Source organism: Liolophura sinensis, chromosome 6 (genome assembly GCF_032854445.1).
Source record: "Liolophura sinensis isolate JHLJ2023 chromosome 6, CUHK_Ljap_v2, whole genome shotgun sequence".
Taxonomy (NCBI): Eukaryota; Metazoa; Mollusca; class Polyplacophora; order Chitonida; family Chitonidae; genus Liolophura; species Liolophura sinensis.
In genome coordinates this window covers 46,743,138-46,765,851 of record NC_088300.1, presented here as the reverse complement: position 1 = coordinate 46,765,851, position 22,714 = coordinate 46,743,138, and the positions used below count along the sequence as shown (strand labels likewise).

General features: G+C 38.6%; 2 protein-coding genes across 2 annotated transcripts; one reads left to right on the top strand and one right to left on the bottom strand.

Moving 5' to 3' along the window:
• Positions 1-1,691: 1,691 nt before the first annotated feature.
• On the bottom strand, positions 1,692-12,508 carry LOC135467870 (uncharacterized protein KIAA0930-like). Its single transcript, XM_064745772.1, has 10 exons — positions 12,418-12,508; positions 10,509-10,666; positions 9,425-9,529; positions 8,992-9,069; positions 8,144-8,245; positions 7,711-7,851; positions 6,836-7,027; positions 6,145-6,316; positions 5,533-5,682; positions 1,692-4,138 (listed from the first exon to the last, which is right to left on the bottom strand). Exons 1-10 carry the CDS (start codon positions 12,470-12,472, stop codon positions 4,086-4,088), a joined length of 1,206 nt encoding a protein of 401 aa, XP_064601842.1. The 5' UTR covers positions 12,473-12,508; the 3' UTR covers positions 1,692-4,085.
• Positions 12,509-13,324: 816 nt separating this feature from the next.
• On the top strand, positions 13,325-22,227 carry LOC135468887 (procathepsin L-like). The gene is made up of 5 exons (XM_064747349.1): positions 13,325-13,575; positions 14,323-14,494; positions 15,969-16,162; positions 20,868-21,102; positions 22,086-22,227. Exons 1-5 carry the CDS (start codon positions 13,327-13,329, stop codon positions 22,175-22,177), a joined length of 942 nt encoding a protein of 313 aa, XP_064603419.1. The 5' UTR covers positions 13,325-13,326; the 3' UTR covers positions 22,178-22,227.
• Positions 22,228-22,714: the final 487 nt, after the last annotated feature.

Here is a 22,714-nt window from a genome sequence, read left to right as displayed (position 1 = left end):
TAAAGATTTAACCAGTCACCAAATGCTCCTTCCCAATGTTTAGAGAGATCACTCTATATGAGTAGGTTTGATCATACCCCTGGAAATCTTATTATGTTAATAAGTTAAATCTTGCTTCCTTTATAGAAGTAGTAAATATTACTAATTGTTGTCAGTCTTAATAACTGATACAAAGCCAGCACTGCATGTGAATGAGATTTGGTTTCTGTTCAGTCAATATTTTTGTTAACTTATACAGCTGGTTTGAGGTTTATGGATGGAGGAAATCCCCAGCTGATACGCCTCCTGATTTAAGTGTACATGGACTGAGAGTTAAGCCCGCCGCCCAAGAAATAGTCCACTTTAAGCGTTAGGATGAAAACAGTGTCACATACATCTAGCACAATTTTAACAAACTTTAAAACAACTGGTTCACATTGGTATTCGTTCACCCCACAAAAATTGCAGTTGCCAGTATAAGTGAATCACAAAATCATATTTTAACCTAGTAAGACAAATAAAAGAAAGAAACACATTTATTTTATGGTATTTATTTCTTTTCCTGATGTTTTTTTTTAAATACTTTATATGAAACAATGGATCTAAATTTCCAAAGACTGAGACATCTCATACACAAAAGTGGACCAAAGCCAAGAAAAACTACTTTGTCAATTAAAACTTTACATAAACTCTTAAATAAACTTTTAAATAGAGTCTTTAATCTCTATACCAGAATGCATTGATTATAAGGTTTTGCCTATTTGTGAGTTCAGGTTTTTTTTTTTTTTTTACAGCCACATGGCCAAATACTAGAGCAATCATCATTAACATATACCAAATACACACTAACATTTGACATAATGACACTGAGACAATTGCCATGCCTACTACCGATCATCACATGATGCCTTGGTTATACCTAAGATTAATCCTTGTAAAATACCTTGGAATGTATACAGACATTGTGGAATATAGCCGCACAAGAGGTGGGACTAAGGCTACTCCACTTAACTATTCATAGAAATTAGTACATATTTCCCTTCAGTTCAGACACTATTATTGTAGCTATATAAACAGAATCTAGATTTGGCAATCAAATCTGAATTTCTTGATCAGAGCAATTCCGCAACTACACCAAGCTGATGACAGTATTTCATAAAAAAATCTGAATATCCATTCTCCTTACACAGTAAACAATCCACTTTAAACTCATTAAGAATTCAAAATTTTTAAAAATTCTATTTGTCCCATAAAACTAGGTCTTATATGAAGTAAAATGAATTAATGGAAGAATAATTATGGTTCAGCACTAATTAGCAGTAAATCTCATTAGATTGTGAGGAAACATTTTCATGTTTAATCAGATTTAAAATGATCAAACATACAAAAGATATCATTACCAGCAGAAATGCAAGTCCTGTAGTTTAATTCAGTTTTTTTTTCCAAGCAGGTTTGTAAATATAAGAAAATATGAACACTAAAAATGAACACAACTCTACCAATAAACAGAAAAAGAATAGTAATCAAGTGAATTCTTTTCTGCAATACCAAAACTTCTGCGTACGTGGGAAGGTCTGCCAGCAACCTGCGGATGGTCGTGGGTTTCCCCCGGGCTCTGCCCATTTTCCACCCACCATAATGCTGGCCGCCGTCGTATAAGTGAAATATTGTTGAGTACGGCGTAAAACACCAATCAAAAAAAAAAAAAAATCAAAAGTTCTGTGCCAATAAGCATCGTGTCTATACATTTCAAATTCATACATAAAAAAATTACCCTCATACATACAGCTGTTCTGCCATGAACTATTAAATCATACATGTAAATATAAAGTCCTAAATTGTGTAGAAATGATAGAAACAGATAAATGGAGTTGTCCACCTCATAACAATTAGAAAACACTCCTCCTTTAAACTACACAATACTTCACGGTAAGACTTGAATGAATATGAATACACAACTTCACTTGTAAAAAGACACCGCGGGAGAGGTGTAAATCAAACTGCGAATTTGCCACACAATGCCACCACTGGTCCAAACTGAAATGGCTATCATCAGGAATGAACAACAGACTACACAGGTTTAGCCTGCATCGCTTTAGGAGAGACAGGTTCTTTATGAAGCCAACTATAGTAGTACATGTATTACTATTTTGTGCATGGCTCAGAGCTGATTCTATTTTCACCCATGTATAGAGAACAAAGGGTTCTCCCAGAACATTTTTATGACAAATGCTGCCTTTGATCTTCGTACAAAGTTTGCAACAGTTGCGAGTTTGTAGTGGATTTGTGGATTCAAACAGGGATATATTTGCACAAGAGTTCACTACTTTCTCAACAGCCATCATGACTAAATGATTCCACCTAACCCAATCGGTGTCATCAAACGGACAACTAGATAAGTAGAAAACAATGCTGGTCACCACTGTAAACCTGTTATAACGATAAAACTCAGTTAACACAGAGAAGAAAAAAACAACCAAAAATTAACTATTTAAGTTATTGTATCCATAAACTTATGGAAAAAGTTAGATCATACAACAAAGATCACAAAACTTTTGGTACGATATAAATTATTTTGGCTAAAACCATGCCATGACAAATAATATATTTACTGATATAAATTTGATTATCAGCTTAAGCCAGGATTCATGTGAACCCAAAAAACTTTATACTGTTGACTGTAACACTTCAAATATGTACAGTTTCAAATGCACATTATTTACAGGAATGATCTGTAGTCTAAAACACTCTGAAACAATTCAACACACAAGACTCATTCACCACTCACAACATTGGGCAAATTGAACTCAGTCTCTTCTAACAATTTTAACTCCTGCAACATCACATGTAATAATAAACTATGCAAATATCACATTAAAACTGTAAAGCATTGTAAAACAGGCACTGTTAGCAAGTAGGCTATACAGGCTATACTGATATTGCATCATTGGATACATCTAATGCAAATATATATTTACACAGTGGACTGACAGCCTTACCTGTATTTTGGCAGGTGCTCTGATCTATTGTGTGGAGAAATTCAGCACGTCCTTTCCCTTGTACTGTGCAAAAACCTTGCCTAATTTAATAATGGTAGACAAAATCATTTTGGCAAGCAGAGCATCAACTGAAGTAGTAAACTGACCACCATCAGAGAGAAAATTAAATATGCCAAGAAGACTTCAATATGCTTAAATGCTCACACATTTGTACACTTGAACATCAGAACCGTGGTACCATAAGCAACCTATGCCTGAGGTATTATCTATTATTAGACGCAGTGTATATGCACAATAAATGTAGACATATAAAATACAATGCTACAGGATGACAATACATGTATCCAGAAAACATTTCTTGGCTCTCGAAGTCTTGAGGTTGAAATCATAAGTAATAGATTAACTGAAATTTCTATCTGATCAGGGCATATTAAAAGGCCACAACAACAACAACCCATTTCCATAATGGAGAGACATCTGAACGGGCTCAATGAGAGGAATATGTAGCAGTTTTGAGGAAATGAAGCAGATTCCATCAAGACAACATATGTTACATAAACAAAGGTTCAGCATACAAACAATCCAGAAATCATGCCGGAGCAATGTATGTCTTTGAAACAAGCACTAAATCATTACATATACATGTGCATATATGCTGATGTTGTATACACTGTTGAATACATGGTGATATGTAAATATAGAGTCTGTGAAACATAATTACAATGATAGTGTGTGTGTGTGTGTGTGTAGATTTATACACGAGTAAATCATGTTATCTTTGGTTTTCTACACTGTAACCATAGCGATATTCTACAAAATGTCTTAATCTTCATCTGTGATCATGTGATACAAAAATATGCCCATTGTGATGTTAACCTAGCTACAACAGGTGGTTAATATCCAGGTGAAGGCTAGCCGCAAATGCTAACTGTACCAACTGACAGACAGCCAAACTGGTAGGGACGCACTTGCAGTTTGAAAGTGGAATGGCTCCGCTGAAGATTCACTAATCTGGGGAATCCTTTGTGAGTATTTTACCTGTCAATGATCTGTGGTCCAGTTCAGAATTAAGCAGAACTTTATAACCTTCTAAATGAATGTTTCGTTTCAGCTGTGTGGTTTGAAGTCCAGAACTGGTTGCTGCTTTACTTCTAATACATCTGAAAAAGAGAAAAACAACAGGATGTGTGACACTGATGATGGCCAGGTATACGCTACACGCGACTGCTGGAGCAAACCTATCTGCTGCAAGGACATAATACTGACAGACATATTAATCTGCAATGATAAGCCACATACCAGTTTTTGGTGCACGACACATCCAGGTTTGAATGGGGATTAAGAATTGCACATCTCCCTAAGTTAAATCCTTCTAACTTTCAGCAGTCGCACAGAATTCAACAAATTTCATGGATTTAATGTTAATATTTGTGACACCTGCAACTTTATACTGATTTTATTTATTTATTTTATTGGTGTTTTACGCTGTACTCAAGAATATTTGACTCGTGGCCAGCATTACAGCTGGACGAAACCGGGACACAGCCGGCAGACCAACTTTATATTGACTCTAGCATAGTCTCAGTTCCAGAATTTATGCAATATATGCCCCTCACCTCCCCCACCGGGGCCTCTGTGGCTCAGTCGGTTAGCGCGCTAGCGCAGCGTAATGACCCAGAAGCCTCTCACCAATGCGGTCGCTGTGAGTTCAAGACCAGCTCATGCTGCCTTCCTCTCCGGCCGTACGTGGGAAGGTCTGCCAGCAACCTGCGGATGGTCGTGGGTTTCCCCCGGGCTCTGCCCAGTTTCCACCCACCATAATGCTGGCCGCCGTCGTATAAGTGAAATATTCTTGAGTACGGCGTAAAACACCAATCAAAAAAAAAAAAAAAAAAAAAAAATCACCTCCCCCACCAAAACAACAAGACTGAATTCAATTCTGGGCTGTCACCAAAATCTGCAACGCTAAAGCATAGGCATAAGTTGCCAAGTGCTTTTGTTTATCAACTGCTTGGCCCATTCCGTATGTGTATATTGAAACTGCTATCGGGCACTGCCAGCCTGACTCAAGGGGGACAACTCAAATACAGTGTAGCTGTAGACTGTCACAAGGCAACTAATCTTCATCAATCTTACCTGTATGTGCTATTTATCCTTGCAAAAATCACGGAATGTTTACAGCCACAATGGAATATTGTCAGAATGAAGCTGGGACTAGAACTACACTTAATCATGCAATTAATACATGTGGATACAGTCTAGTTAAATGAATGTGTAATTTTACCCGAAATTTTATTTTTATTTTTGATTTTCATTTTTGTCACCACTGTGTAAAGTGTACAACTACATATATACCGCGCCACTGATCCAAGGGGGACAACTGTATGATATTTGGGATAGAGCGATAGTCTCTTAATCCCAGATTATATTAAATAAATTATTTTTTTTTTTTCTCCACATGCTTTGTTGTGTCTATAGATCTTTATTTGGCAAAGAGGTTCAAATTCACAAAATAACTCAGCAAACAACAAAAATGTAGCACAAATATAAATACCTGCAATAATCCTATGCCATGGCAACGTGACATAAGTAAGATAGGAATGTAATGCCACACTTCCTGCACGTCGACGTTCTTTGAACCAGTGCCAAGCTTGACCAAAAGATTTCCCTATGAAGCCATCATAATGTTCTCCATATGCCAGCTCTAAAAGGATACAAATAAGAAATACATAAAACGTAACATATCCAGGTGAAACAACCATAACTGACAAAACCTATTATAACACATTATAAATAAAAAATAAAAAAAAATTTAACTACTGAAAGATAACATTTAAAATCACAAAATTCAACTTCCACAAAAGTCTTACAAGAGCCATGGTATTTGGCAAGTAGGTGTAAAAGACTAAAAATAGACTCAACACTCCAGATTTTTCTGTCTGACATGGTTGTACTCATAAGCTATGACCTGATATTATATTATAATCATCATTTTCATTGGATGAGCTGACAGGTAAATTTACAACATAACAGAGCTGGCAAAGTGCATTGTGTAATAAAAATGCAGCCGATCTCGTGGCTGATAACAGAGGAGCGAGGGATGAGTGAGGGCTGGTAGAAACACAGGGAAAGTGAACGGAGGCAGTTCAGTAGACACCCACACTACCTTCATGTATTGTATTAGCTTCCACTTCAGTACAACCATTACTGGTTATACCTTCAACATTTTCTGTCTCGGATCGGGATTTCTTCATGCTGAGGGCTCTTCTGAAGCCCCCGCGCACATAGGAGCCTATGCTATTGCTGGGATCACTCATACGGCGGGAGGAATACTGGTTCTGTGCAAACATGGAAAACAAAGAATTCATATACCCGTACAATTAACATATACAAGAAACAGGTAGATTTCTAACTAATCTGACCTGCCACACCACGAATCTGCACAAAAATTTTTATCAAAACGGACAACATTTGGAGCCCTCATTGCACCGAGACCGGAGTGTAACAGACCCAAATAAATATCCCTTTTGCTGACGCATAGGATGACAATTCAATAACTGACCAACACAGGTGGATACACTGAAAACATTACCCAAATAATCTAGGTTCCTCCTCCCATAAAACTGACCAACATTGTGAATTAAAGATTCTGATGGCATTAAACAACAATCAAATTAATATACAGAAATACAAATACACAGTGAAAGCGTAGACTTACTGAAACCTGGATGAAATCTGTGATATAGGTTTAAATGCTTCTCTGCTCTGTCACCGTTTAAGTTTTGAAGAAAACTGATTATAAACATTTACTTCTCTTTGATATGGCAAAGTAATTCACACTTCTCAGCACAGTTAACCTGATCATCAAAGTCTTCTACAGGGAAGTTTTCTAAATCTGGTGTCTCTGGCCCTGACCCTTTCACTCGGCTGACCGCCATCTCTGCGTGACCTTTACCATGTGGCCCTCTCATGCGCATGAACTCTACCCTCTTGTGACCCTTGAACCAGCCTAGTGACATGTTCTGTGCAAGTCGTGATGTCAGGCTAGCCTGCAACAGAAAGTACAGACTGAGTGCTGATGGTGTAAATGTAAAAAAAGGCATGTCAATCTGTGTTCATAGGAACATGCATGGTAGATTGCCGCCATTACAGTTTCTTGATATTTGATGTCAAAACATTTCTGTATTTCAGTTGCCTTCTCACTAAGTTCACTTTTACAACAAATCTATGAAACATGCGAACACACTGAGAGAGAGCTTGGGATGGCTGAGTCAGCTAAGGTATTGTTATTGACATGAGGTTGCAGGCTCCAATCACGATTTTGCTGGTTCAGCTGTAAGTGAAGAAATTTTGCCTACATCAGGAACACTATTTATATGTTCATTGGGTAGGGGCACATTTTTTATATCCTGTGAAATGGGGCTAATATGAAGTAGGACCTTGAGCCATTATTACACAAAAAGACTGGTGCAATGCCTACTGTGTATCTGTTTCTGGAGTCACGTCGTACTGTCTTTAATGTGATGTCATCATAAAGAAATGTGAAAAGAACATTTGAAGTTAATTAAATGACGTCAAAGTCCAGCTGCTCGCCACTTTGACAGGTCCCCATTCCTACATTCATAATAAAGAAAACACCACCACTGTACATACTATCACAGAAGGGAGGTTAGTACTGACAAATCCTGCAGAATTATGTGTGACTTATTGTCCCATTACTAAGCATACTCACCCTAGCATCGTATACATTTCTCAGGGCCTCGTATCGTATTGATCCCAGGAACAAAACCCCCTGTAATGTACCATCTCTGTCTGATGCCACTAGTTCAACACAAACCATCTCACTGTCTCGCACAATTATTTCGCTGAATATCTGCAAAAAATAAGATACATTCAAACTTTCATGTACATTTCTTTTGTGAATCTTTAATTCACTCAGGGTATTACAATGAAACATGGGACATCTTGGTTTGCTAAGCAAACAAAGGTATTCACTCCAAAATTTTTTTTTAAGTTTCTTTACTTCAAACAAAACTCCATAGAACAAGACTTCATACACCACTAACTGCAAAGTTAACTTTCATAAATAAATTATTAGTGTAATTTTCACTTCACTTTTTTTAAGCATATTGTGTACTCTCTGTGGAGTATAATTTCCATCTTACCTCCTCAAAATTATCAACTGCAAAGTAAATGTTAGGATATGCCATCTCCTCTTCCGTTCCTTTGCTGTCCATCCTGCGTTTGCTTGGTGATGGATATACCCTCTGTCCAGAAAGAAAAAGACATAATGTTATTTTTCTGTACTGCTTCCTTGACTGCTTCTGGCTGTTTAACACACATAACAATACAGTAATGAAAAGCCAATACTTGAAAATGCAGCAAGACTAACTAACACAGAGCAAATCATTGAGACTTCCATATGGTCCTTCAGCCGGATGGAGGAAAAAAAACATAAATGACTTGATAAAACTCACATTGACAAACTTCAAGAGAAAGCTACTTGGAGCCCTTATTTTAAGATCCAGTTCCACAAAGTTGAATAGAAGTGACATTTACAAGGACTTGTGGCTATGTCTACAAACATATACAGAAAACATTTACATATCTGCTGACAATGCTTACAAGCCTGAATAGGTAATTTTTACATCGCTGCATTGACTGCTTACATATCCATATGCCATAAATAAATGTTTACATCCCTGTTCAGACAGTACCATTCATTTATTTATTTGATTGGTGTTTTATGCCATACTCAAGAATATTTCACTTATACGACGGTGGCCAGCATTATGGTGGGAGGAAACCAAGCAGAGCCCGGGGGAAACCCATCATCCGCAGGTTGCAGGCAGACCTTCCCACTTACAGCCGGAGAGGAAGCCAGCATGAGCTGGACTTGAACTCACAGTGACCCGCATTGGTGAGAGGCACCTAAGTCATGCAGACAATACTAAAAAATCCCAACACACATGTGGGGAAATCTTGTGATACCTGTACAAATATCCTTTCATACCTGTGTAAATTTCTTAAGTATCTGCAGCTCTTTAAGGCTTGTTCTTGTACAAATAGCAACTGTGGCGGTGTACTCAAACTGAAAAACAAACACAACATTTTTTTTCTTCAGAAACAAAGAATGCAAACAGAATATAGGTCAGCTACACCAAATTTTTTTGTTTGACAGTAGCTGTTACCGAGTAGATAACATAAAAGTTTTCTCATAGCATTTACAATGTAAATTAAGACCTTTTTTTAAATTCTGGCTAAAAAACAGAAATGGCATTGTGAAAAAAGGGCCATTGTTTTGAGGATCTTTTGGGTCACGCCCACTGAACACATTTTTAATGATGGTTTTGTGTGCTATGTTAATCTCACCACTATATTAAGCCATTTCCTGTTTTCTTGATGTTACAAGCATAGCTGGTAATGAAGACAAAAGTAATTCCCACCTGATGTAATATAATATTCAAGTAAACTGTCTCCTCCCAGTTCACTGTACTGTCTGTAAGTTCTGGCTTCTTTGCGTCCTGTCTCCTGTACACCTCTATGTCAACCTGGCAAAACCAAAGAAGATATTGCACTTTTCAAGTGAGAGGTGGAAATGATAAGTGGGTTATCATTTTCACCTTTCACAAGAAAAATATCTATGGTATCAACCTTCACTGTTTCACTTACCTTTTAACAGTGTCAATATTTTGTGTATTTGAGCAAGTTTAGGTAATGTTTTTAGCTGTAGATCTTCGTACACTTATGTAAATAAAGTGATGTCATACTAGATGTCCTGTGTGACAATGTGTCATGTTGCTGAATGTTAATGTAGACTAAACTTGTATCATGACGTCGTCCCACTGATCTCACTTTGGAACATCATAAAACAAACTGTTTCCTTTTTGACATCATGGCATCTGAGTGTGAAATATGAAAGTGATAAAGAGTGAAACACCACTTCTATCAGCAAAGGAAATCCAAACAATTCACGCAAAGTTCAGACATATCCCACTAAAGAGGATTCCAGTTTGTGTAGCAATAAAAATGCAAAAAGTATACAACAGATAACAATGTCATTTCTCAAAAACTATTCACTTATTACCACTAAATTTCAAAGGAGTGTAATGTTTCATGACGTGAACCTATCTCAACATACCTAAGAATTGATTTATTGTTGTTTTACTGCCTTACAAATTCTCACTTCTAAGTTTGTGCAAAGTTTCATAGGTAGAGGAAGCTGGATCACCTGGGTTAAACCACCACTCTTTGGCAAGTTGTTTTTTTCAATAATGTAAACCAATGCATATCATTTCAACCATTTCCAGGCTTTTATCAGTGTTCATATTTCAGAGAGACATAAATGTAACTTATGTTTCACTGATATTTCATCTTTTAACCTTGATGGAACTGGAGTCAAGTTGGCCTTTCAGATCTGACTGATGACCATAATGGATGAAAGCATGTCCGCTAACGTTATTTTCTTTACTCTTTAACAATGCAGCTCAAGTTTACATTGAAGAAAGCATAATGAGTAACAAAACTTACCAAGTGACCTTTACCCTTTCCATTTTCAATCTTTTTGACATAAAACAACATATCATCTCGGCTGTCATCTTTGCCATCCTCACGCTCTAAGAAGTGGCGAGAAAAGAGATCTGTCCAAAAACTGCTCACAGATAGTACCTCAAACCCATCAACTTTTTCTGCAATGGTAACAAGAAATACAGCTCAAAATCACACCTCCATATGACTACTTTTATACAGAGATAGAGTTACATGTACCTTAGCAAAATGTCTTTCCTCCTTTTTCATTTGATTATTTATTTACTTATTTGATTGGTGTTCAACACCTTACTCAGAAATGTTTCACTTTGAAGCTAGCTTTCAACAGTAAGGATGGAGGAAACTCATGTGCCCAGATTAAACAACCTTCTGACTTAACCACACTGTTAACCAAGTAACAGCTAGAAAAGCTTGAGTTTGCGTCTTTCGTCTCCAATTCAGTACTTTGTGAAGTTTTGGGCAGGCAAATTACTACAGGACTATGAAGTGAATATAATAAAGACACAAAGTTTACCTGACTTCATAATTTAGTTAACCCTGACAACAAGTTGTTGTTTTCTGTGTATTACACAGATGACAATAGTTTCAAACAAAAGAAAAACTTATTGGCTAAGAACGATCTGCTTCTTTTGGGGTTTTAAGTGAGGACTAGAGTGATTTCAGAGCTAATTTTGATGGTTTGGGTTTGACAATTGACAAAATCCTAATTGCGCATGCGCTCGGAGCATTTTTTAACACTGGAGCATATAGTCCATAGCCTTGCTCAGTGACCATGACATGTTCAGCTGTCTGGTTCTAAGTTCACATTGGCATACTAACTTTGCGTGATTGGACAATACAATCAGCTTATTTTAAAACTGGATTATGTGATATAAGTAAATGCCTGATTAAATGAATAAACTAAATGGCAAAACACGGAATTTATATGCCTTCAGAAGCAACTAAGCTCTTCAGTGAAGAAATACTCTACAGTTGATTTTATGTGAAGAGATTACGGCATTTCCTTAGACAGTATAATATGTTTGACATTACAAACTAAACAGGTATTAATATTTAGGTAAAATAATTGATAAATATGAGGGTACTTTCTTTTAGGGCAAATATTCATGGAACTTCCAAACACTTTAGTACTTTTTAATTTTAATTTTTATTTGTGACATATTAACCAAAGCAGAAATATTTCTGTGGAACTGGCTTCTGAAAAATCAAAATGAGGTACCCAAATAGCAGAACTTCTGCATTTTTTATAGTTAATTTTGTAACTTGTGCTCCTAAATTTACCATTAACTCTTAAATACAATAATTCTTCTTTTAGCATGATAAAATTGTGTCTATATACTTCCCAGACAAACAATCATGGAACATTTTAGGCCTTGTTTTGATCTCTCCAAAAATTTTTTGCTATTTTCAGAAAATTACATTTTACGAGGAGCCTGTAATCCAGGTGGTCGTGCGCCACTTCGTCTCCGCGCTGAATTATGAACAATGTATTTTTGAAATACACATATACCGAGTTTTCCAAAAATGTATAGTTTGTTGTGGTTTCTATGAATTTTGTAAATCATGTGGGTACGCTATTCCAGGTTCAAAGGCGAAACAGCAAAATAGGTTTGAACTTTAGCGAGCAATGTCACGTATCGACTTTTCTCTTAGCATTAGTAATACCAGATTCCGAGAATTCAGTAGCAGCACAAGTTAGATCTCTATACCATGCCTCACTACAACTCTATATGCAAAAATTGTGGTGAGTCTAAGGAGTATTGTCTCAAGATTATCCAATACTGGCTACTGTTGATGTTGTATCACTGGCTTTCCCAATAAATTCATGCAAATGCATAACACAGGACCACGCCCAGGTGTACAATTTTGGGGCTCACACATCCTACTTTACCATTATTAGATCCAGACTGCTCTCTCGACCGTTCAGCAGCGATGGAAGAAAGCATACGGTGTAGGGAACTACTCTTTTTCAGCTCCGAGTCATCGTCGGCGGCCATCATGGAAGAAATGTCACATTGAAACCGGACGCATCTATTTTAAAAATAGGGGTGATTATCTTTTGATTACTAGACACATCATACCTCTTACCCCAAAAACTGTTCTTTTTAACAAGATGTAACCTCTGTTATGAAAATAAGAGGCGTAAAACTATCAATCTTCACAAATGACGCGCGAACATTTAGCACGGTAAAGGCCAAAACGAAAACTGGCCTACATCTAATGAACTCATCCATTGCGTATGGTCACATGTGTAGCTTGATTCATAACATAGAGCACGTGACTAACCATGTAGGCCCGGAACACCCCCACAAGGAATACAATTAGGTTTTCGTATGTTTAAAAGAAGTGTGCTTAATACTGAGACACCTTGCCATTCAAATTTTTAGGTCATAATTTATTCATGATTGCCTTGTGATTGTTTATATGACGTCCAATATAAAAATGTATCATCTATCTATATATTTATTTCGACCCATATATGCATGTTCCAGTCTAATTCATGAAACTCTTACCTGTATTCAAATTACACATGTTCCCACACATAAAGTATATATATAGGAATAATTAAAGCGCTCAGTTATTGTAGCTCAGTGTATAAGAAGTTGTTTTATTGTTTCTGGGAGTACTTTGGCACCATATACCTTGATATTTGTAATTCACGTGCAGATCAGCTGCCTTTAGACTACTATACATAGAGCCCTACGTTTCAAATTCCAATACGCCAGTCACGTGCTTATGAATGCGTATATGACGCACAGAATATCAGCTATAATGCACCCGTGTTGACTAAACTAAAAACATGTCATACTCTGTTAACGCTTGGCTCCTTGTGTTAGGTTGTGTGACGGTCTGGTACTGCCAGGCAGTAGATCACAGCACTGATTTAGAATGGAAACTATGGACACGGCGGTTCGACAAAAGCTATGCTACCCAAGCAGAAGAATCACTGAGGAAAACGACATGGTTGCACAACCGCGCGTTAGTTTTGGAGCACAACAATCGGCCTGGGGTCACATTCCGAATGGGCCTTAACAGTTTAGCCGATCAGGTTAGTTGTAGGTGTGAATGTGGGCCCAACGCTACAATATGTTGCAAAAATATCGTCAGTCTGTTGGATTACAACTAAAAGCACACCCTTAATTGTTGACAGTTCAAATGTATAAACATTTGAACACATATTTGGTCATTTTAATTATACGGGATGAAAGAAGTAAACAGTGTATGAAAAATCCAATTTAGGGTAATCCTAAGAAACGCCTGTACTAAATGCAGGGGTGGGTGGTGTGTGTGTGTTGAGGGTGGGGGTGGGGGAGCGGTACTTTAAACTTTAATGGGCTAGACTTAAAAAAAAATACACGTATATAAAAACATTATTCAACATCTGCATCCGCTTACATTTATTATCATGATTGCAATCATGAACTTTTAGTGCATGTACAAGCTAGTGACACGAAAGATTATGTGAGTGATGTTATGTGATGTATTCTGATATTGGAACATAATATTCAACAAATATTCATATTCAACAAAAAATCATGTTGGTTTAATAGAATCTTTATGTTGAATTACTAGAGTATGTGTGTTATCATATTGAACATAACAACCTGCTGCAATAACAGGATACATGCTAGCATTAGACAACAGACTTTCTTTTAAAATGAACAGACTAATTTTTTTTCAGTGCAGGAAAAGGAAAATGTATTCAAATGTAGAAATATGAACAAATATAATACTGATCCTAAAGATGCAATCTCTTTTTGATTCTTGTAACATTCCTCAACACGATTATATACAGTCCGCGGCCAACCGGTCTAGGATTCAGTTACCATGGGCCAGGGACAACCGAATACCCATCTCTGGCAGAAATTCCCATGCCCCAGCCGAGTTCGACTGGCGGAAGAAAGGGGTGGTTTTGCCGGTGATCGATCAGGGACAAATCGGTTCAGTGCTTGCCTACGTCACAAGAGGTACATCTATAAATATACGATCAAGCAAACTGACAATACATTATACTTTACTACGTAAATATATGGGTACCCGGCGAAGTGGTCGGTGGCTTACTGCAAACACTCTGCTTACCTTCAACAATAAAAATGACTGCCGACATAGAAGTGAAAAATTCCTATTAATTTTTATTTTATATGTATACAGAAATTGAGAATTAGTACGTGACAAGATGATTTGAAAAATAACAGTATACATAAACAGGCAGCGAAATTTGGCGCGAACGAAACCGTCGGTCGCGCAACGGTTACGTGCGGTTCAATTTGGCTAACCGGAAAATCGGTTAGGCCAACTGTCCAACGAGAACGTTCTTAGAGTCAGTGTGCATTAGGTAACTACAGATAAACTGGACTGAACAGCTTTCATAATCACAACGCGGCCAGTATGGCAACGCGTCTAAAAATAGAAACATCGATTTCAGCCACAGCCAGCTGCCTGTGCTGGTCACATGGAAATGTAATCATTCATATATGCTTTACAGGCTTTGAGATAATACTCAAATTATTTATTTTGACTTATCTTTTCACGATCACGCAAGTAAATAAAACAAGGTTACCTTTTCATGTACATGTAGTTTAACTGCTACTCGAGCCCAAATTAGTCGAGTCTACCGTACAGATTGATGGAACCCTTACGGGACCTCACCGGCTGCGTTCTGATTTAGAGCACAGGCCTGTGACGCATAGGCCTGTGACGTCAAGGTCTCTCCCGGCCCCGTAGCGAGTATATATATACTGTATATATATATATATATATATATATATATATATATATATATATATATATATATATATATATATATATCACTATGGTAAGACTCACACCACGTGCGTTGGAAACTGCGTTAATTATCAGTAATCAGGGATACCAAACTCGCTCCCCAATACCGTAATGACACTTACTGGAAGTACTTAATGTTGGACTGGGCATATTGCAAACATGTAAGCCTGTATAACGGAATTTCACGTAAAAATGTGCCACAGGAGTCAAGTACCAACCAGGCAACACACAACGTTGAAACACCGTGTGAGTGTAAAATTTCTCTTTCTTTTGTTCACCAACCTTACGGTATGAGCTGCTAGATATAGAAAAGAAAAACAAACATAACATACTTTACTACGCAAATATATGGGTACCCGGCGAAGTGGTCGGTGGCTTACTGCAAACACTCTGCTTACCTTCAACAATAAAAATGACTGCCGACATAGAAGTGAAAAATTTCCTATTAATTTTATTTTATATGTATACAGAAATTGAGAATTAGTACGTGACAAGATGATTTGAAAAATAACAGTATACATAAAATATAGACAGATAGATAGATAGATAGATAGATAGATAGATATGTCGCCATGGTAATTACGTATGACTTTACATCTTCGTTAAAACGGATCCCAAAGCTTAATTTGTTTATTAATAATTTGAATGTTTCTCCAGATGCTGTGTCGAGTTATGGGGCCATCCACATGGGATCATTGTTCAACCTTAGCGTCAGGAGGTCGCTGACTGCTGCGGAAACTGCCATGCTAGGACCAGTATTTGAATGTGTCCATAAAATTGGGGGACTGTGTTTGGCACAGGATTATAACACGTCAGATTGTCAACGTCCCACCTGTAAACAAGTCGGACAGGTAACTATGAAATGAAAATAGAATACACAGGCAAATAATTCACCTGCAACTAAATCGGTGGATGGATAACATCTTGTCTGTGAACAAATCAAACAGGTAAACACCCTGCATGTCGTCTTCCCTGCATCACCCGCCCCATACTGTCTTCGAGCTATACAGTTTGAGTCTTAATTGTAAAGTATATAGCGAGAAATCTTCATTAAAATAGGGGACATAGCCAAGCTTCTTGGCCACAGACGTTCCAACGCTGGGCTCTCCAAAGCACTCTATTTCCTATCCGCTGAACATCCTTTTGCCCACTTATTCAAGAATTCGGATTTGACATTCTGTTTGCGTGTACCGTGGGGGCCAGTTGCTGGCAGTCGGGTTAAAAAAGCTGTGCTTCATCCTCAGAGGGTATCCTGTAGATAACACATACAAGGATGTCATCGACATCTTGTTCAAACTGTTGCCATTATTGGCTGGTTTTGAGACGGTGTGGGCAACCTCCACAAGGCAGTTACTTGGATCAGTACCGGCATAGTCACAAACAGTCACAAGAGAGTCTGAGTTTCTAGTGCTTTCTTCTTAGGCCTATGCTCAAGAACAAAATCGTCTTGGCCCAGTTCTTTTGCCCACCGGGCGAGTCACCCGGAGGGGATTTAAACGTGAATAGTCAAGTTAAACTGCTGTTATCTCTAGGCAGGGAACACTTTTTCACCACAAGATTGAGGCGAAATTGGGACTTCAATGTGGCAGTTACGAGTATAGTTCTCGCCGAGTGACACATTAGCGAGACTAGCTGGATTTTATCCTCAAACTTTAGATGTGTGACAGAAGGGCATCAAAAGCAGCCCCATTTGGTACCGTAAGCTGGGGTGAATTCGGACGATTTTTTTATTTAGTCTTTTCTTTCTGTGCTTCAGAATATCTGATATAATAAGGACTTTTTCTTCTTATCAGTTTGCATTTAATATATGGGTTCAGCCAGCATTAGTACAAGTCTTAAATGTATAAGAGTCTGCGATTTTTTTTTGTTTGAAAGTTGTCCGAATTCCCCCCACAGGAGGTGGTGACTTCGGACATTTACTTTACATCAACACATAAACGAGATAAGCGAACCAAAGGGTTGGTTTCGGACTTTAATTAGGTTTTTAAAAAATACAAATTTTAACTTAAACATCTCAGGATGTTTGAAAAGTTATAAATGCACGTGTTTTGCTTAACAATGAAACAAATTTGAGAAACCGCAATCACGTTTACACCATTTGGGAGCATAATTTTACAGTTTAAAAACAAAAGCTTTGCAACACACAGTTCAAATACGGAACAGAACGTCTCTAGAATTCCTTTTGTTGACTATGGGATCCATTCACTGGCGTCAACCGCAAATTTGAGCAGACCTCTTCGCAGTGTTTGTGGTTGATTAAGTGCTCCAACTATTTGGTCGAAATCCACTAATGCACAGTCTTCTTCTTTGGGGTGAACAAATACATTTGTCTGCAGACCTTTTCTTCTTAGAAAAGGAAACCTCAAGATCCCCATCTGAATAATACACGGTGTCGATCCTTCCGATGAACAGTTTCTTCACACGATCCCCAAGCCGCACTAATACCCACTGATCTACATGTAACTCCTTATTGACTTCACGTTAACCACGCCAGTTAGTCCAGTTCTTCCACTGCTTCGCTGAGCATTTCCCGATGACGAGGTTCCCTGGACACCTTCTGTTTCTATATTATCGCAATGGCTGCTAACCCCTTTATCGGAATCTTCACCTTCTGTGCTCTCAGACGACGCTTCTGTAGATTCCTCTTCTCCTGAACTTGTTTCCTCGGAGTCACTAGTTTCACCGTTGTCATCATCATTGTGGGATAAATCCTCTGAAGAAACACTTTTTCCCGGATCAACACGAAGACGCTTTGCTCGTTTCTTTGCTGTTGACAATCTGCACCACGTATTTCTTTCAACAACGCTATTAATGCGCCATCCATTCCATGGCCTCTGCTCCTTCAGGAGTTTTCTCGGTTTCCCTTGGAATCCTATCAAGAACAGGGGTTGGGTCGTGAGGGACAATGCCGCACTTTTTAAACCCAGATTTTACATTTTCGCTCTGAGTGGTAGATAATTTCTCTGAAAGTTCATGAAGTAGCCGTGGGAATACATCTTTTGGAATGGAAGTGCATCGTCGTCCTTCGCCGCTGATTTTCCACTTGTCCAATATTTGGCGCCAAAATATTTTCATTGGTCTGAAAAATGCCACATCCAAGGGCTGAGTAAGATGGGTTGAGTTTGGGGGGAAGAAACACAAACGCTATGTCATGTTCTTGGCACTTTTCAATTACATACGGCGACAAATGGCTGCTAAGATTGTCACCAATCAATACTTTCCTGCCGTTCAAGCGCCTCATGTAAGGAAGAATGACATTGGAAAACCAGTCTTCGAAGCAAACTTGGTCAAACCAACCACTTAGACTGCGATTGAAACGACATCGTTCCGGACCTCCAGTTGTCCAGGTGTCATAAAGATGCTTGGATCTGTATACAACGTAGTACGGGAGAACTGTACCGTCCGCCGCCGCAGCAATCATGAGAGAGGTAGCGGATTTTGAAAAATTTTGAACTCTTTCAGGGTATCTGCTACCTCTTTTCACAACAATTTTCTTTCGGCCGGGGTCGTCGGTCAAATTTGTCTCATCGTAGTTTACAATGTGACTGGGCGGAACATCTTGGGTTTCTTTCTCCAGGTTGTTAAAGTAGGTAGTTAAAACTTCTTCGCCAATTTCTGCTCTGGCCAATTTTATATTTTGTGAATTTCTTTCCGAAAGTTGCTTATGGTGCCTTTTCATAAATCCTTTAGCTCACTCAGGCCCAGGTGTATTGTTCCTGAATGCCCTCATTGTTTTGCCACGCCGATCTAGGTAGGATTTAACAAAAAGTCTCAGATCCATTAAAGTTAGTGGAAACCCACATTTACCACACAGTATTAGGCGATCAGTGAGTAAATTTTCCTCTTCAAGAGACAAAGCTGGTTGACCTCCCTGCTTACCAAGATGACGTCCGCTTACATGATCTTGGAGAGTAGAGCGTTTAACATTATACTGAGCTGCAGCTTTTCTAACAGACAATTTGCCGTCTTTTACAGCTTTAACAGCCTTTTCGTGCTTGTCGGGAAGAGATGTATTCATGGCACGACCACCAACCACTTTCTTATATTTCCTTGACATGTTTGTGTGTGTCCGAATCCACCCCAAAAGTTGTCCGAATACACCCCTAACCGCCAAAGAAAACAAGACAGGGTGATATTATTTCCCTTTAACGGAAAGAATTATTGCGCTTGCTTAATATAGTTGTTATATTGGATACTTCAATAAAATGACTTTATAAAAAATCGCCTGATACAAGGTTAAGTTTTGTGGTTAAAGATATCGAGAGAAAGTTTACAAAAGTTTGAATGGAGACCGATTTTGCACACCTACCTTGGAACACGGCCATGCGACACTAAACGTATGTATAACAGATACCGATGGTCTATGGAAAAGTACCAACGCATATATGGGGTGCTCGAAGTGCAAAAAATATACACAGTGTAAGTTGCAACAATAACGATACTATTCTATACTTTTATTGGCTCACTGTCCGAATTCACCACGTTGTCCGAAGTCACCCCAATTTACGGTACATGCGTCTTCACATGTGTCGATTATGAATAGATCCCCTGACGATGTGTAGACCAGCACAGGCACTCATTTCTGACAATAATATATTGTTCCCATGAAGGGGCAGGTCACACCTTCAAATCACTGAAAGCCGTCTCCTGTTCTTCTCAGCACACAATGTGTAATTTCTTTTGAACAATCTGGTACAGTGTCTTCATTCTGCTTAAACCTGGGTGCACATGTAGTAAGAGTTCGTTAGCTCAAGAAATGTTTAAGTGTCCTTCATATTCCTAGGAGTGGACTTCTTGACGTTTATATCAATGATGGATTTGTATTATTTTCCACATGATCGCTCACATTATGCATATCTTTTCTGAAAAAAAAGAACTTTTTTACAGGTCTTAGCTTTAGTATATGTGTGTGAAATCATTTAAGCACACTTATACAAGTCGGACATGATCCGCACAATAGATGGGCACATGCGCTTCCACTGACATTGGAAGGATCCAGATACGCACTAAAGACCTAAGGACATTCTAGTGAATTCTTACAACCCAAACTATTAGGATCACTGCGTTTTTGTTCATCTAATTTAGCGATTCTCACCCTGTCTCCGCTCCTCTGTTTTCCCTTGCTGTGCGGTATTATTTTATACTATAAAGCATAATAAGCATTATAAGAAACAACAAACGAATTCTGCTTACTGTGATGTTAAAGGCAACTTAAGGGGCATTTAAACATTTATACAGGGTGTCCCAGAAGTCGTGCACCATCTTGATTTTCATTTTTTTCTGTGTTTCAGATTTAATACCGATTTTAATTTTTTTTCCCTCTCTTTTAGAGTTAATTATGGTTAATAAACTAACAGTTTCAAGAAAGAGCTGAATTGGTTTTCATGTTTGGAAGAGATGGGGCAACACACCGCTCTGTAGCTCAAGCATTCAACCTCAACCTGGATGGTGCGCCACTTCTGGGACACCTTGTATATGAATGAGTTCAGATTTCCAGTTTTTAAACAATAGCATCCTTCGAGCAAAATTGACCCTATACTACATATACTGTAACAGGTGGATGGGGGCCGGACCGTAACAAGCGGAGACGAAGCTGACCTACAGATGGCTGTTCTCAAGACCCCGGTGTTAGTGGCGATAGACGCGAGCCAAGTCTCCTTTCAGATGTATCAAGCTGGTATTTACGACGATCCGAACTGTAGCCCTACACGGCTAGACCACGCCTTACTTCTCGTGGGATACGGGAAAGACAGTTCTGGCAATGAGTATTGGATTTGTAAGAACAGCTGGGGTGAGTGTTCATTCATATATGGGATGAGTATTTCTTTAAGAGGCAGTTTGTTTGCCTGACTGGATTAATTGATGTCCATCACTGATAGATATATTCATTTTTATTGGTATTTTCACTGATAGAAAAAAAAATGTGTGAAAATGACCACCCTTTGGCCTATATTCCGTTATCGGTCACATGAAATACGTAAATTTAGTCATAAACATTTGAGAACGTACAGAGCTGGATGCTGATCTCGTATGTAGTTCGATTTCATTTGATTGTTGCTTAAAGCCATACCAGATAATCTTCCCTTTTACGATGGCATCATGGGGGTCATAGTAACACTGAGATGGAGGAAGCCCGAGCAAGTTGCTGACGAACTTTCAAACGTGTCACGTAGCGATTTTAATGTCATATTTGTGGAAATGCAGTGGTTTTGAACATACGAAAGACTGCGTAAGCGGGTTCACGACCGCCTTTGACTCCGTATTGTAACCAAGGTTCCAAGAAGAATGAAACCGGGGGGAATCTAGAAATTCCCTGTCCGAGGGCAGGAAGGAACCCGCGCTTGTAGTTAGCGAAGTCACCTTTTCATACAGGTGAGCGCTTTTACCACTACACAGTAGTGAGGGTTTTGTATTCAGAACTAATAGTTATTTTATTTATTCATTTGATTGGTATTTTACGCTGTACTCAAAATATTTCACTTATACGACGACGACGAGCATTATGACAGGAGGAAACCAGGTAGAACCTTGGGAAAACCCTTGACTATCCGCACTTTGCTGGCTGACCTTCCTACGCACGGCCATAGAGGAAGTCAGCATGAGCTGCACTTGAAATGCGACCGCATTAGTGAGTGGCTCCTAGGCGGCCACGGACCTCCCCCCGCCCCCTCCAATATACTATTCAGAAATTGTAATATTGGTTACTTTACGGTGAAAATATTACAGATTGCTTGTTTTGGTATTCACATACTTTATGATATTGGCTCGTTGCAGGGAAAGCGTGGGGAATGCAAGGCTACGTGTACATGTCCAGAAACAAGAGGAACCAGTGTGGAATAGCCTCAGCGGCTACGTACCCTGTGTAGGCAGCCAAGCTAAATACTTCACCTCGAAATGTTAAATCTGTGACATACGACCCAATAAATTCCTTGTTTGTATACACATGGTTTTAACGTGTAGTACTTCAGTTTGCATAACATCCACTGCATGCATCAGTCACAATCTGTGTTCTGGTCCGCCCACTTCAGTACAACTGGTGTTAGCAAATTTTATTGTTATGTAACCGACGAACACTTTACTGCGTTTAACTGGGAGTACCCATTCAAACTTTAAACTGTTCTTCACAGTGTGCCAATGCTCTCATTTTTTTGGCGCAGTGGTGATGCTTGTGCCTACTCTCCTGGCTGTATGTGAATGTATGCCTATTTCGTGTACAATAGTGGGTTTGGTGTCAGGATAATGGGACAGGTGTAGTGAGGACAACGCCACCGCAGAGGGCCACCCAAGTTAGCAGACACTCATGTTCGTTATCTTTTAATTTGTCGATTTATCATAAGCACATGGTTGATCTGTTGTTTCGTAGGCCGCTTGGGTCCCAGATTCCTTTCTGACGCTCAAAGTGA

Bases quoted from the DNA above. Each gene is read 5' to 3' on its own strand.
- LOC135467870 (XM_064745772.1), bottom strand. From the start codon at position 12,472: ATGCTTTCTTCCATCGCTGCTGAACGGTCGAGAGAGCAGTCTGGATCT. The intron at 5,683-6,144 runs GTAGTGTGGGTG...GTATCCTTTTAG, and splicing joins AGCTAATACAATACATGAAG to AGCTGGCATATGGAGAACAT. The intron at 4,139-5,532 runs GTATTTATATTT...TCTCTTTTTCAG, and splicing joins ATGGCATAGGATTATTGCAG to ATGTATTAGAAGTAAAGCAG.
- LOC135468887 (XM_064747349.1), top strand. From the start codon at position 13,327: ATGTCATACTCTGTTAACGCTTGGCTCCTTGTGTTAGGTTGTGTGACG. The intron at 13,576-14,322 runs GTTAGTTGTAGG...GATTATATACAG, and splicing joins TTAACAGTTTAGCCGATCAG to TCCGCGGCCAACCGGTCTAG. The intron at 16,163-20,867 runs GTAACTATGAAA...ATACTGTAACAG, and splicing joins CCTGTAAACAAGTCGGACAG to GTGGATGGGGGCCGGACCGT.